The sequence below is a fragment of the Labeo rohita genome, unplaced genomic scaffold (assembly GCF_022985175.1).
Source record: "Labeo rohita strain BAU-BD-2019 unplaced genomic scaffold, IGBB_LRoh.1.0 scaffold_125, whole genome shotgun sequence".
Classification (NCBI taxonomy): domain Eukaryota; kingdom Metazoa; phylum Chordata; class Actinopteri; order Cypriniformes; family Cyprinidae; genus Labeo; species Labeo rohita.
The window spans coordinates 105,202-121,418 of record NW_026127395.1 but is presented as its reverse complement, the minus strand read 5'-3'; the positions used below and the strand labels follow the sequence as shown (position 1 = coordinate 121,418).

The 16,217-nt window shown below is 36.4% G+C and overlaps 2 protein-coding genes across 2 annotated transcripts in view; both read right to left on the bottom strand.

Moving 5' to 3' along the window:
- Positions 1 to 3,678, bottom strand: part of LOC127157908 (butyrophilin subfamily 3 member A1) — a 40,585-nt gene extending 36,907 nt beyond the window's left edge. The window contains exons 1-2 of the mRNA XM_051101090.1: positions 3,550 to 3,678; positions 3,165 to 3,224 (exon numbers count right to left, since the gene is read on the bottom strand). Coding sequence (XP_050957047.1) covers positions 3,165 to 3,222 — 58 coding nt within the window. The 5' untranslated portion in view covers positions 3,223 to 3,224; positions 3,550 to 3,678. The remainder of the gene's footprint in view (positions 1 to 3,164; positions 3,225 to 3,549) is intronic.
- Positions 1 to 16,217, bottom strand: part of LOC127157904 (butyrophilin subfamily 1 member A1) — a 131,088-nt gene that overhangs the window by 72,274 nt on the left and 42,597 nt on the right. The window lies entirely within an intron of this gene.

The window sequence follows — 16,217 nt, the reverse complement described above, 5'->3', positions numbered from 1 at the left end:
ATGATTAGCATGTTACTAGCATGTTTCTAGCATGATTAGCATGTTGTTAGCATGTTTCTAACACGATTAGCATGTTACTAGCATGTTGTTAATGTTTCTAACACGATTAGCATGTTACTAGCATGTTGTTAATGTTTCTAACACGATTAGCATGCTGCTAGCATGTTGCTAGCATGATTAGCATGTTGTTATCATGTCTCTAACAAGGTTAGCATGCTGCTAGTATGATTAGCAAGTTACTAGCATGTTGTTAGCATGATTAGCATGTTACTAGCATGTTGTTGGCATGTTTCTAGCATGATTAGCAAGTTATTAGCATTTTGATAGCATGATTAGCATGTTACTAACATGCTGTTAACATGATTAACAAGTTATTAGTATGTTTGTAGCATGATTAGCATGTTACTAGCATGTTGTTAGCATGATTAGCATGTTACTAGCATGTTGATAGCTTGTTTCTATCATGATTAGCAAAGTTACTAGCATGTTGTTAGCATGATTAGCATGTTACTAGCACGTTGCTAGCATGTTTCTATCATGATTAGCAAGTTACTAACGTGCTGTTAGCATGATTAGCATGTTACTAGCATGTTGTTAACATGATTAGCAAGTTACTAGTATGTTTGTAGCATTTTTTGTATGTTAGCATGTTGCTAGCATGATTTAGATAGATAGATTAGAAATATTAGAGTGGAATCAAGCCAACTTAATTATGTCAGGATATCTATGAGAGAGGACTCAGATGCAGAATGAGTTGTGACAGTTTATTGACAAAATGACTGACAGGACAAGAGACGGGGAGGAGGGGAGTGAACACAGTCCAAACAATAGGCAGGGAGAGACTCATAGACCGGCAGGCTGTGTGAACGACCACAGAGTCCAGTCCAGGAAGACAGGCCACCAGAGTGCAGAGAAGACAGAGAAGCTGGAGGCCAGTAGTTAACTGCGGTGGCCTGACAGGAACATGAAGCGCAGCCTCACTTATGATCGTGATCTCACCGGCTCAGCAAACGTCTAGTTGCAAGGCAGATAAAGGAAACAGACCAGAAGCTCCTTCTGCAGGACTGGACAAGACAGACTAGACTGGCAACAGACAAGAGGTAATATTTAACAAACAACTTGGCAGGGAATAATAACATGTATCACAAAAGGTTAGACAAGCTAGCAAACATAGAGACATTAGCACAGAAGAACAATGAACTGATAAAGCAATAGGGAAAGGGAGACTAATATAAAAGAGTGGAAAACATGAGGAACAGGTGACAGATTACTTTTTTCAAGTAACTAGTAAAGTAACGCATTTTAATATTTACAAATAAATACCTGACTTACTTTTTCAAATAAGTAACGCCAGTTACCAGTTTTCCCATTTATTGACTGACAGCTCTCTTTTCCCCATGTTGTTCAAAATCAGGAGTAAGTACAGAGGCGTTGTGTGCGCTGTGTAAACATGATGTTACTGTAGTTTTAGACTAAATGTGAACATGCATTAATTCATCTCGCTTGCAAAAAAAAAAAAAAAAAAAAAAAAAACAGATTCAGTATTCATCAAAATTAGGGCTGCACAATTAATCGAATGCGTTTATGAGGCGCGCTTAGTCAGTAAAGCCGGTACTTTGATTAGTAGTAAAGCTCCGTCACGTGCGTTCAGCTAAGGCAGCAATTAATACACAGAGCCGTAAATCACTGACAAGCTACCTAAAATCGCGCTCATAATCGAATGCGATTCATCTGCGATTATGAGTGCGATCATACCTGTCAAGTGTCCCGTTTTGGCCGGGAAAGTCCCGTAATTTACCCTTCTTTCCCGCCGTCCTCCCGTATTAGTATTTTCCCGTAAATCTCCCGTATTTTAACCTGCGTTATAAAAAAAAAAAAAAAAAAAAATCTGAGCTCTGTCCCTAGCCTCGCGATATCTGCCACCTGCAGTAGCCTACTACAGGTACTGTAGGTGGCAGTTGTCGCGAGGTTAGTGTGTGAGGTCAGATGATGAGTTGATGAGTGACGACGCGGGAAAAAAGAAGAAAAAACAGACAGATGTGGACAAACTGATCACCTGGATTAATCAGTTTGTCCAATAATGGCAGACAGGAAACAAAGGAGCTGCCTGAAGTTCAGGAAGTAGTGCAGCTGTGCATAAAGCCGATTGTAGTTTATAAGTGGTTGACAAGTGGTGATTTTAGCTTTCTTGTCACCTGTCTTAAAATGTAAGGGATACTGGAGCTTGGTTGGGGTGGTGGGACTGCTCGCGGCGGGCGCCGGAAAATTTCCCTTATTTTCAAATCCAAAACTTGACAGGTATGAGTGCGATTTTGCGTAGCTTGTCAGTGATTTACGGCTTTGTGTATTAATTGCTGCTCCAGCTGAACGCACGTGATGGAGCTTTACTACTAATCAAAGTACAGGCTTTACTGACTAAGCGCGCCTCACAGTCGCATGTGATTTATCGTGCAGCCCTAAAAAAATGAATTAAAACAGTGAAATGCAAACTCAGAATATGACGCAAACCTGCGATAGTTAAAAATGTTAAATAACACAAATATCCTTTTTGCATTGTCTCATTTTATTAACCAATGTCTTTGCTGCTGACATTTGATGATCTAGTTTAACCATTCTAATAGGCAAAAATTATTTTAGATAAACTAACATTTTTGCTTCATTTTTTTTTTGCTGAAAAGTGTTGAACTTTCTTCTCCTGCGTGAATGTACTTTTTCTTCAGCCCAAAGCTTATTCATTTCACTTTTTAGTATGAAAGGGCTTTTACATTTGCTAAAAATATAACTTTTTATATTAAAAAAACAAACAAGCCCAGCCCATATTTAAAAACCAACGCGAAAGTAAAGTAATGCATGACTTTCCAAAAAAGTAACCAAGTAATGTAGTTACTTTTTTAGGAAGTAACACAATTTTGTAATGCATCACTTTTAAAAGTAACTTTCCCCAGCACTGTTTGTAAATAATCTGGCCAGCTCTGTGTACTACCCAGCTCTTGATGTACAAATTGGTGTTAAAGTGCAAACAGATGTTATTCTTTTTAGCCCATAGTGGAAGTCTTGCCCATAGGTTTACTTTTGCATTGAAAAATAAGGTGGATAGCTAGCTCACCTGGACAATGAATCAATTTGAACCCACTTCAGCTCTTTACATGGGTGTGAAAAATTACCTGATCTTGAATCTGTAATTCCACTAATAATCAGCAGAGTCACACAAATGAACTTCATTGCTGGAAATATGAATACAAAACATTATAATAAACAGTCAAATGCAAAAGTTAACATGCATGTGTTTGTCTCTTAATACTTGCACATTTACACTTATGGGCCAAATACAACATTTTACATACACATCTACAATCAACAGGTTAAATTAGTCCAGACAAAGCAAGACACAAATGTACAACGTGTATCTACATGTAGTTTTATTTGACCTTATTCTTTTTAAAAATGTATTTATATGGTTTAGTATCACTTAATAACTTAAATGCGTCTGATCTCAAGTCAAACTCATGATAGACACAGTTGTTCAGGTGAATGTGTTTCTCGACTTACCTTCGACTGAACATTGATGTGTTCACTGGAGTTTCTGAATAAATTATTGATATGTTTATATGGGAATTAACTAAATGTTGATACGAAAGTTCGTAATCGGAAGGAGAATATTCTTGTCTCAGTTTTACTTTCACTTGTGTGACACCGCCCTCCACCCAGTGTTGCCAGATTGGGCTTCTTTTGATCGGCTTGGACCGGAGAATAACGCTTCGGGCGGGTAGACAAAATCAGCTGCATTTTTCTTTGCTTTTATCTTTAGTCATGTTATTTTAATATGTTCGAACTCAAAGTATCACAGTAAAATAATGTGTAGTGTAGTCATCAACTCATTTTTCCTTAACGCAACCCTTCTTGGTTCATTTTAAGTGGCCTAAATATAAGTTACACGATAAAAAGTCTAAGAGTGACTCAAATCGCACAACGTGGATTACAGTGAGAGATGAAAAGAAGACTTCCAAATATAATTGTAACTGAAATATGTAAGTAGTTAAATGATTTAATAAAAATCAAAACTGAATATATACTATGCTGTCCTGCAGCAGAACATATTTTAAACCACCCAGACAACTCTGGTAAACTTGGCATTGACAGCTGCTGGACTTGAACAGTTTTGACTGTGTAAAGTTCTGCATTATGTTCTCAAATGTGTACTTATACGTGCTGTAGTTCTGTCTGACCATAAAGCACAAGACAAAGGTAAGTGCATTATTGTTGTTAATTGTTATTATTATTATTTTAGTTTTGCTGTCTGATTATTATACAGTATATATAAGTGAATAACTAATTTTTGGCTGTTGTGGGGTGTGTGCATGAACAAGAGTAAATGCCAGCTAAATTACATTGTTTTCTGATCAATTTATTGTGCACTTTTTGCACAAAAATTTGCTTATTCTTACTGTGGACATTGAAAATGATGCATGTGTTTTTGATGCAAGGATTAACGTTAATTTCTTGATTGCCACTTTAAAGCATTTTAAGCATATTTTCTGACTCCCTTTAATGCATTTGCCCTGTTTTGATCCATATTTCTGTGAAATTGATTTATCTCTATTTTATTTTTGTCATCATTATTTTTTAAGGAGATAAAAATGGTCCTTATCAACCTTGATTGACATGGCTAATAAAATTATATTACATTATTTTGGCAGTTACAATTTTGGGCTGGTTTTTGTTGAAGTGGGCGGGTTTTGGTGAGCTTTTGGGCTGGAAATCGTCAACCTGATCTGGCAACACTGCCTCCATCATAATCCAGCTGCTGAAATCATTCTCCGTTTGCAGAAGTGTGTCTCAGTTTTGACAGCAGAGCTTGTGGCCTAAACTGACCTTTGTGGGTGCTGTGATTTTTTAGAATCGATTTAAAGACCTCTAATAGATATAATACTATTTTTTTAATTGCTATGTATGTAGTTTACAAAACTCCACTCAGGTCACACTTACAATACAGTCAGTTTTTCTATTCAAAGCAGATTTTTATTACCCCAAACTAGGCATTTATTTAAAAAGAAAAACACAATGGGGAAAAGCTTTTTTGAATACAAAATATGAAATAACAAATTGGAACAAATAGTCGAGTTTCAACAATAAAGTGACATATTGGCCCAACATATCAGAAACACATCATATCAAACAAACAAATAAATAAACAAATAAAGACACTTTTTATCCTAAGACTAATTAAATCTTTTTAATTTATTTCAAAATATAATAAACAGAACCTACATTTTTATAACATATTTGCCATTATTTTAATGTAATTAATCAAACAAAAGATTGTATGACTCTACCATACATTATATCTTGTAAAGTAAAAGTATCAGCAGTCATTGCATACAAGAAAATGTTGGTGTGGAAAGAAGAAGATATGGAAAGAGGAAAGAGGATGTATTAATATCAAGAATGCTTTTGGACATTGTTCATGAAACCAAGCACTACATAGAATAGGGAAGCATGAAACCGGAAACTGCAAAAAATGTGACCAAGAAGAAACAGTAGAACATGTACTCATTAAGTGTGAGGGATATGAAAGAGCAAGATTTAAATTAATTCAAGTTCTAAGTTATTTTGGCACTTCTGATTTTACTGGGAGATGGACCAATGCAATCTACAATTTATAATGAATTATTCTTCTATTTGAAAGAAACAGGACTGATTAACAGAATTTAGGGTTAAGTTAGATTTGTGTGTGTGTGTGTGTGTAGTTCTTGTTTCAGGCTTCCCTACTATTATGCGCTTCACACTCCTTTCCAGTAGGTGGCGGGAATGCACCTTTTCAGTCGGTCTGCCAACCACCATTAAACTCTAGTTATGAGCATCCACATACTAAGTATGAGCATCCATATACTTTCTATGACCCAATCCTGTAGTGTTCTCCAAAAGTCATGTAAAACATTTTACACAGGCATGAATCAAACTGCACGCAGACGTCATCAGTGAGCGTCCGCAGGGTCCTTTCAGTCGCTGTACACCTGTCACGCCGTAGTTTCCAGTCTTCTACAGGTCAAACTACAGCAGCAGCAGACTCTTCCGGGCAAATGGCGGGCTAGACGCACGTTTTATCCTGACTGCTCGTGTAATCTCTGATTTTTGTTTTGATTATTGTTATTTCTCAAGTACAGGCAATCGCTTTTCTTTGTGTAAAGTTTTACAAAGTCAGCATTCTAAACTTACAATGCAGAAGACACCTCGGAACGTGAAACCACCGAAAATTGTTATTCCTCCTGCGGGAGGTACATTCAGGGTAGATGCCATGTCCGCTGCAAACAACACGGAAAAAGGTAACGGGAAATCTGAGAAGCGGCGTGATTCTTCTCATATCACTCCAATGAAAGGTAGTGAGACGAAGAAGTTGAAAGCTGATGACGAAGAGGTCTCTAATGTGGTCTTGTTGCAAGCTATCACTGCTCTTACGGCACGTTTTGACACTCAAGACAGAAAGATGGAAGACTTAATGGATCAGATGCGGAAAAATAGTGTCATGATAGCAGAAATCTCGAAGGCAGTTGAGTTTAATGCAGCGGAGATAAAAGACTGTAAAAAAGAAAACGCAGAAATAAACAAGGAAATCGCAAAACTGAATAAAACTGACACTGAATTGGGGAACAGATTGGTAGAAATGGAGCGTTACAAGAGAAGATGGAATCTCTGTATTAACGGCCTGCAGGAGAAATCTGACGAAGATCCACGTAGAGAGGTAGAGAGGTAGAAGTAGAAGAACACAATGGACTTAATATAAACTTTATGATACAAACACTCTGACTACTTACAATGGGCAAAATTAGCATGAGAGTTGAGTCAATGGCCAATGACAAAAGTACGAGTGAAAGTTGTAGAATTTTGCATAACTACGCTTTTACAATATCATATAAATTTGCTGATTTGCTGTTAATTGTATGAATGAGTTCGGCATGACACTTTGTTGGTTGTTCTTTCTGATGGGGCCGTGGAGCAAGCTGTGCAAAATCTAACTGCACTACAGTTCAGTCAAGATGCTCAGACCGACATTAACATACCTTTGGAAATGTTTGCCTTTGGTCTTTTCCGTAAATGCACAATATGGCCCAATTCAGATCCCATGACTGGCCTCCTTTGGTCTTCCCTTTCAGCTGAAACAAAGAAGAATATATACATGTTAAGACAATGTGCTAAAGAGAATCTGTAACCAAAATATTTCAGAGGAACAACTGTAATGTAAATGTATTATTAACAGATAAGATAAGGATGTGTGCCTTTAAGCAAATCAGTTATAGCTAAATGTCTTCAACATTACTGTGAAAGGTTGAATCATTGAAGGACTTGTTCAGCCTCCTTGACAGCTTCTTCAAGATCAGCACTGCGAGCTTTGAGTTTAAGTTCCCTGTTAATTCTAGCAGCTTTCTGACAGAATTGGTCAAAATTATAAGATTATAAAAATGTCATGATGGACCACAGGAAAAAAAAAAAAAGTGAAGGTGTGGCAAGCATTCTAGTAACTGTGCTTTACAAATAGTATAGTAAAATCACAGTTACTGGTAAAACTATGTTTACACTGGTAAAACCATGGTAAACGTTGTGGTTGCTGTGCTTTAACTACAAATACCACAGTATAACTACATTAACAGTGGTAAAACTATGGTAAGCATTGTGGTTATTGTGCTTTAAAAACAAATACCACAGTAAAACTATGCTTACAGTGGTAAAACCATGGTAAGCGTTGTGGTTATTGTGCTTTGACTACAAATACCACAGTAAAACTATGTTTACAGTGGTAAAACCATGGTAAACGTTGTGGTTATTGTGCTTTAACTGCAAGTACCACAGTAAAACTACAGTTACAGTGGTAAAACTATGGTACGCATTGTGGTTATTGTGCTTCAAAAACAAATACCACAGTAAAACTATGCTTACAGTGGTAAAACCATGGTAAAAGTTGTGGTTGTTGCGCTTTAACTACAAATACCACAGTAAAACTACAGTTACAGTGGTAAAACTATGGTACGCGTTGTGGTTATTGTGCTTTAAAAACAAATACCACAGTAAAACTATGCTTACAGTGGTAAAACCTTGGTAAATGTTGTGGTTGTTGCGCTTTAACTACAAATACCACAGTAAAACTACAGTTACAGTGGTAAAACTATGGTACGCGTTGTGGTTATTGTGCTTTAACTACAAATACCACAGTAAAACTATGGTTACTGAGGTAAAAACCATGGTAAACATTGTGGTTATGTGCTTTAACTACTTATCACAGTAAAACTACAGTTACAGTGGTAAAACCATGGTAAGTGTTGTGGACACTGTGCATTGGCTACGTTACACATAATATGGTCAAACAACAGTTAACCTTACTATGGTAAAAATATGGTAAATGTGCGGACTTTTACATGATCGCGCTTATCACGTGATACTGGGTTGGTTGATTTGTAGAGCTGTCATCAGCCACGTGAACATGATTAAAACGGTTTTATTTATTTATCTATTTTAAAACTGCAACAGTTAGAAGTTAGCTTAGGCTAATGTAAATGGTAGGCTAATGTTAGCAGCTGTGCTAACGCAGCAGCCGACTGTTCTAACTAATTTGAACGCACACGCTTCCATTTTAACACATGACCCCATGTAAGGAGACCAGAAGCACCGAAATAATTACAAATAATAATCTCATTACAAAGAAAAGATTGTTGCCCTTTCTTACCTGTTTGAAGGTGTACACACATCAGGTGAACTGGGCAAACCGAGCCTCGTTGGTGACGTCACTGCCGTAGAAGATGCTGCGTGGTATTTGTACGCATCTGCTCTCCACAGAAATTAATGGGAAGGATTGGCGTATCATATGCACGCGAAATTGGACTTTGGCGTATGTATTACACGCAATTGGAAAGTGTAAAGCCGTGTTATTTATACGCAGATTGATGAGAACGGATTTTAATTCGCATAGACTACTTGTGTGCTTTAATGGTTTAGTGGTAGAACTTTTGTCAAGCATTTCTGAAGTGGTTCTAATCAACCTTCGTATAGTTTTTTTTTCTCATTTTCTCAAAACCAAAGCTGTTCATCAGTGATTGTCAAGAGAAATAACGTGTTTGTGTGCATTTGTTTTGTGCTTTTACCAGAACGAAGCGCTCGATTGTCTGTGTACAGACTGCGCATTGTGCCAAGATAGAAGTGATAACAGCGACGATGAGCCATAGCACATTCCAGCAAGAGGTTCTCACCTGTTATTTAACAGACCAATGAATTTCTTATCGAGAAATGGAGATGTTTCTTTCATTTAGGTACATCCGTGTGTGCCGCGAGATGTTGCAAAAAGTAGTGGGGTCGTAGGGACACGTCCCACCCGCAAATTACTTCTATAGGTCAACCTTGCAGCCCAGGGGGCCCGTGGTAATAGTCTGCACTGGGGTCCATCATTACTATGCTACACCACTGTAGTTAACGTTAATGCGAGGGTGTTTCTAATGTAGTATCGGAGGAACTATAAATTTAACATTGTTCTCTCCTCTGACTGCCATTATCAGTCTCTCTTTTTTTTTTTTGAAAGTCATGAATGCAAAATAATATATATTTGTGGTACTCTCACATTCACTGCTCTCAAAGTTAACCCATAGCTGAGAAACCCGGAAATGTAAAAAAGGTTCATAAATGGATTTGAACACACACTTCATCTGTTTATGTGGGTGTGGAAAATTACCTGATCTTGAATCTGTAATTCCACTAATAATCAGCAGAGTCAAACAAATAAACTTCATTGCTGGAGAACACAGATGATAAAAAGAAAAATATGAATACAAAATATTATAATAAACAGACAAATGAGTTTTGCCTCTGAATACTAAACTACATTTACATTTATGGGCCAAATACAACATTTTACATATATATCTACAATCAACAGGTTAAATGAATCCAGACAAAGAATATATAAAAATAAATTTGACTTTATTCTTTTTAAAAATGTATTTATACGGTCTAGTATCACTTTATAACCTACCTAACTAGTTAAATGTGTCAGATCTCAAGTCACACTCACGATAGACACAATTGTTTAGAAAAATGTGTTTCTCGACTTACCTGCGACTGAATATTGATGAGTTCACTGGAGTTTCTGAATTGTTTCAATTCTAAATTATTGATATGATTATATGGCAATCAACTAAATATTGATACAAGAGTTCGTAATCGAAAGGAGAATGTTCCTATCTCAGTTATACTTTGACCTGTAACTAAACGATTTACCTGATGACACACCCTCCACAACACCTGATCATAATCCAACTCCTGAAATCATTCTCTGTTTGCAGAAATGCTTTAAACTTTGAGTGCAGGGCTTGTAGCCTAAGTGACTTTGGAAGGTTTTTTTTATTATTATTATTATTTATATTTAATGGCTATTTATGTAGCTTACAAATCTCCACTCAGGTCACACTTACAACACAGTCAGTTTTTCATCCAAAGCAGATAATGACATTTCAAACGAATCTGATTTTTATAAACGTTACCAGAAACTTGGCATTCATTTTTATAAATCACAGTAGGGAAAAGCTATTCGGCTACATCAATTCGTTTTGTATAAAACATTTTACTATGATAAAACAAATTGAAACAAATAGTTGAGTTTCACCAAAGTGACATAGGCCCAACATGTCAGAACCAGATCATATCAAACAAACAAATAAAGAAATAAAGACACTTCTTATTCTCAGGACTTCCGAGATCTTTTTTAAATTTATTTCTGAATATAATAAACAGAACCTACATTTACAACATATTTTGCTATTATTTTAATGTAATTAATCAATTAAAATTGTATGACTCTACCTTACATGAAATCTTAAAAGGTCAAAGTATCAGCAACCCAATGTAAAACATTTAATGCAGGCATGTATCGAACTGTAGTCATCAGTGAGCGTCCGCAGGGTCCTTTCAGTCACTGTACGCCTGTCATGCCGTAGTTTCCAGTCTTCAGTAGGTCAAACTAAAGCAGCGGAGACATTCATTTAGTTTATTCAAATACTCTCTGAATGTCTCTCAGAGGGCTCATGTCAGGCTGTTATCATCCAGCAGAGGGGTCGGAAAAACAATAGTCCCCGCGACATTCACTGGAGGTACATGATTCATTTGTTTAATAACCTGTGGATGAACTGTTAAATTAATATGATCAGTGAATCAGAACACAGCAGCGTCATGAAATATTATAACAAGGGGAAAATGATTTTGATCAAACAAACACAGGCTTTTAGTTAAAATGTAAATTTGTCTCATTGACAAAATAAACAAGATTTGTGCAGAATAAGTAGTTTGCTCAGTTGGACATTTTCAATAATGTAATCAGACTCAGTAAATGATCCAAATATTTAAAGACTGTCGAGCATAGACAATAACAATTATCAAATCCAAACCCCTCTTTTGGTCAATAAAACATAAGTGCTGTTTAATTCAGATGATTATAATGACTCTCTTTTTAACAGTTGATACTAATGTCAGACAGCAGCTGCATCACACCAGACCTGTCAGACTGTGGATCTCCAGCTGTGCTGGTGTCAGTGTGTCTCATCACAGCTACAGCACACAACAGACTGAGAGCACAGAGGAGGAGACGCTCCACAGCATCATCAGTGACACTGAGAACATTCAAGGTACAGAAAGATTCAGTAACTTAACCATATAATCCTACTGTATCATGCTTGTTTTGTGAATTTCTAAGGCCTCAAAATGATCAACATGATCAAAACTTTACTAAAAGTCTTGTTGTTCATAATCTACTACATGCCTTATGTCATCTGATTAAAAGTTTATTTTAGTAAGTTAAAGACCTTTTAGTATCTTTATAAAAATCTTCTAAAAATTCTTTAACTTTATACTTTAATAAAATAAACGTAAGTATAATTTTATATTGTTAGTAATATTTCAGAATGAACACTTACTGGACTGAATGAAGCAGATTTTTTTTTTAAATCATGTTTAAATGTGAGTGTTAAGTATGTTGATCACATCAGGCTTTTGAGGAATGTTTATTTGACATTCTGTCAATCATCATTGTATTGTGTTGCATAATATGTCTTAAAATTACAGAGGTTGATCATAAAACTAAGCATGTAAATATCATCTTACTAAGACATTATTGGAGATACAGAGTGACAGCTGATATTTATGTGCATTTTATTTACATAGTCTGATTTAATATTATAAAAAAATCACTGATTTAAATCACAACCTATCATAATTACCATATAAATATCAGCATCTGCGCTAAAATGTGTATTTTTGCTCAGTTTGGGCCTCTGGATAAAACTTGAGTGTGAGCTCAATATTCTCAGTATATCAAACTGTATGAGCCATAAAAGTCTGATGTATCAAATATGATACACAACATAAAACACCTATGCAGTTTTTTTTATATATATATTTTCTTTGGGCTCAAACTATTCTATTTAAATGTCATATGTAAGGCTGTACTACTAGCATATGGAAATTGTGAGGATGTTAAAACTTTGTTGTTTCTTTGTCCAATAAGGATCCTACTCCAAACACGAGTTCCAAGCAGAGACGAAGAAACTGCTGGATATTGTGGCCTGATCACTGTATTCTGAGAAAGAGGTGATAAATTAACCAAAAAAAAAAACAAAACAAAAACAAAAAAACAGATGTAATGCTGTGAATCTTGATCCACCTTCGAGAGAGTGAATACTGTATGATTCTACAGGACTCAGTCTAGTCATTAACCAGTATATCTTTCAGGCTGATTATTTAATTTTATCCAAGTTGTCATCATTACAGTTGTAATGTACATTTGCCATCTTGTTTATTTTATCAAAAAACGAATCAAATAATTACATTATAATCAGCTTGATGTGGCTCAATATTGTCATTTGAGTCTTATTGGAGGAGTGTTTGCACTAATAGAATTTATTTTAATGATTGTATTCTGATTTACAACTGGAAAACCACCCCAGAAATAGCTATATAATTATAATAATATAACAATCTATGAATGGAAGAAAAATCATATAAATACATGGATCAGACTGCAACTCCATGTTTCATCAGTGATTTTCTGTGTTAGGTGTTCATCAGAGAGCTCATCTCAAATGGCAGTGATGTGCTGGAGAAACTGCGGCACAAGATGATCACAGCAGGAGGAGATACAGCACCCATGGAGATCCACCTGCAGACAGATGCTGCCAAAGGCACCTTCACCATCCAGGTACCTTCAACTATGGCTACAAGTTTTTCTTCACAGCTCTGTGAGGGGCTTAAGAACAGAATCATGGGTTAGAATAAGATTAAGCATGCCACATTTTTAAATACTCCAGACCAATAGGGAAGAAGATGAAGAACAGCATATCTGCACTCATCTTATACATCTTTTCTTATCTCATCTCCACAGTCCAACTTCCTGTTTCTAGTAAGAACTCTAGCTGCTGCATTTTGGACCAGCTGGAGTTTGTTAATTAAGTGTGCTAGGGATGCAACAATACAGTTAGTCCATGGTTCAATACGTACCTCACTTTTTAACCTCGGTTTTCGGTTCGGTTCTGATATCTTGCCATTTTTTTTTTCAACAAATTAACAAAATACTCCTGTAAACCTCTGTACACTGGAAAAAGCGTGGTTTAGTATATGTCTGCTTAATTTTTCTTTTGAGAGAGGTATTATTTTTTTGAGTTTTACACAAAATAGAATGGGTTTCATTCATACTGGACGCCAGAGGGCGCCCTCGTGCGGAAAATTCACATATGCGTCAAAGAAATCAAGTATCACTGATGACGTTCTGTTCCAGCTTCTCTAATATGGACAAAGGCATCGCTATTGCTGTAACTGAATAAAAACAAGATTTAATGTTAAACGTTTTGAATGATGAAATGTAAGGACAATAAATACTTGTCTGCAATAATATATGGTTTATCTGTGTCCTTCAAGCCATCTCGTGTATTTTCATAAGCCAGTGCTAATTGACATACATTAGATATGAGTATAGAATTTATTGTCTGCCTCATTCTGTGACAAGAATCCACATCAGATCACATAAGGAAGTTATTTCAAACACTCGACAGATGTTGTGAATTAAAAACAAGTTGTATGTTTTTTTCTAACTTTTGTTTTTATAACTCTTTTGTTGGACAACAGGTTTAGAAAGGCTTATCATTGCATGTCATTAGAATGGAAGATGCTCTGCATGTGTTGCCTTTTCAAATATAAGCGGGGAAGCGTTTTCTCATCTCAGCACGTGAAATCGCAGGCACACATACAGCAAATTCCGAGAGAAATAAAACAAGTAAGTTAAGTAGTTTAAATGCAAAACTGAAAAACCGCAATTCACAAGCGTGTATTGAACCATGGATGTCGTACCGAACGGTTCGATATTATATTGAGTATTGTGACATCCCTAAAGTGTGCAGAGCAACCACCCAATAAAGCAGTACAATAATCTAACCTCATGCACGCATGAATTAACAGTTTTGCATTTGACATTGAGTCTCACTGAACTCTTCCAAAGTCTGCTGTTCCTCATTCTAACAGTGGTTTTATTTCATATCCCTCTTGTTCTTTCACCATCAGGCATTTCTGGATGCTCTTCAGAATCAAGTGAAGGTCCAGCAGCTCCATCATTGGTCAGTTTGTGTGGGCTTTTACTCCACCTTCATGGTGGCTGATAAAGTGGACGTTTATTCTCAGTCAGCAGAACCAGGTGCTCCTGGATACAAGTGATCTTCAGACAGATGAGAAGAATGCAAAAATAGATGGATTTAATAACAGATTTTGGATAAAAAGAACGTGCCTTTTTATTAAAGCTCCTTTGATTATGGCAGAAATCATAATTACACTTATTTTGGTCAATATCGTAATCATGATTATTTAACAAGATTTCAGCCAGCTTTTGCCATATTTGTGGCTATTAGACTGTCGTTAGGCATCTAAACAAACACTTGAATCACAAATGTATGTTTGACTCACTAAGTTTTGTGTGTCTGCAGCTCTGGAGTGTTTGAGTTCACAGAAGCTTTAGGTGACTAAGATTGTGCTCCACCTTACCGAGTTAAAGACCACAAACATTGACATAAAACATGATGTGCTTTGAGAAAAAACTCACTGAAGTGTCTGGTTTTGCAGAGGTTGTGACCAAGTACAGTTTTCAGTTTTCCCATCTTTCTGTATTGACAGCAGTTAAACACCCTGCAGCCACATGAAGTCTGTTGGCAAATGACCTTTGACCTCACTGTGGCTCTGATGATCAGTCCTGAGCTGTTTTTCTCTCTCTGCAGGTGCTCTGTTTGATGGAGCCCAAAGACATCAGCGAGTGGCAGCATGAAGAGTTTTAATCATTACATGGTTCAAGGTCACGATAAACGCGGCTACACACTGCGCTACCGCACAAACGCTCCGCTCAACATCCACAGCTTTGGGCTAAATCAAGTCGGCCCGTCATGGACTTCTTTTAGCCCAAAAATCGACGTTGAAAATTGGTCGTTTGGTCCTTAGTAGTAATTTACATCCGGGACATTTCGTCGTGTGCTAGCCTCACCCATTTGAAATATTTTTTACAGACGCCATTTTCTTTCCTCGCGATGCGGAGCATATGAGGACGGGAAACAACAAAATGAAGTGTTTAATCTTACACACAAAATGTGTTTTGTAATATCATATCATTTTATGACAATATTTATGTGCTGTATGCCGCTAAAATTTTCTCAAAGACATTTTTTCCACTGGCCATGCGGAACAGACGAGAGCGCTGTGCAATTAAGGTTACCCTTAAACTCTTTCTTTGAGACATAACGTTATTTCCTTTCACTCGCGATGCGGAGCAGACAGAGCAGTTGGTTTTATCAAGGAAAATACAGAAAGTAAGTGTTTTACCTCATTTACATTATGTATAATAATTATGACCACCGTATTTCTGTGTTGTGCTCTCCTGAACTTTTTCTCAGAGAGATATTTTCTTTCAATCACGATGCGGAGCAGATGGGAAAGTTGGTTTTATCAAGGAAAGGTGTTTTTTAATTTACATTATGTGTGATATTACTGTATGATGATATTAATATGCTGTGTGCACCTAAACATTTCGCATATATCTGAATTGCTATGCAGTGCTGAGGTGAAGGTTGCTTTTAACAGGGAAACACTAGAAGTAAATGTTTTATGTCATTTAAAATATGTATTTTTATAACGTCATATTGATTTATAGTGATATTTAT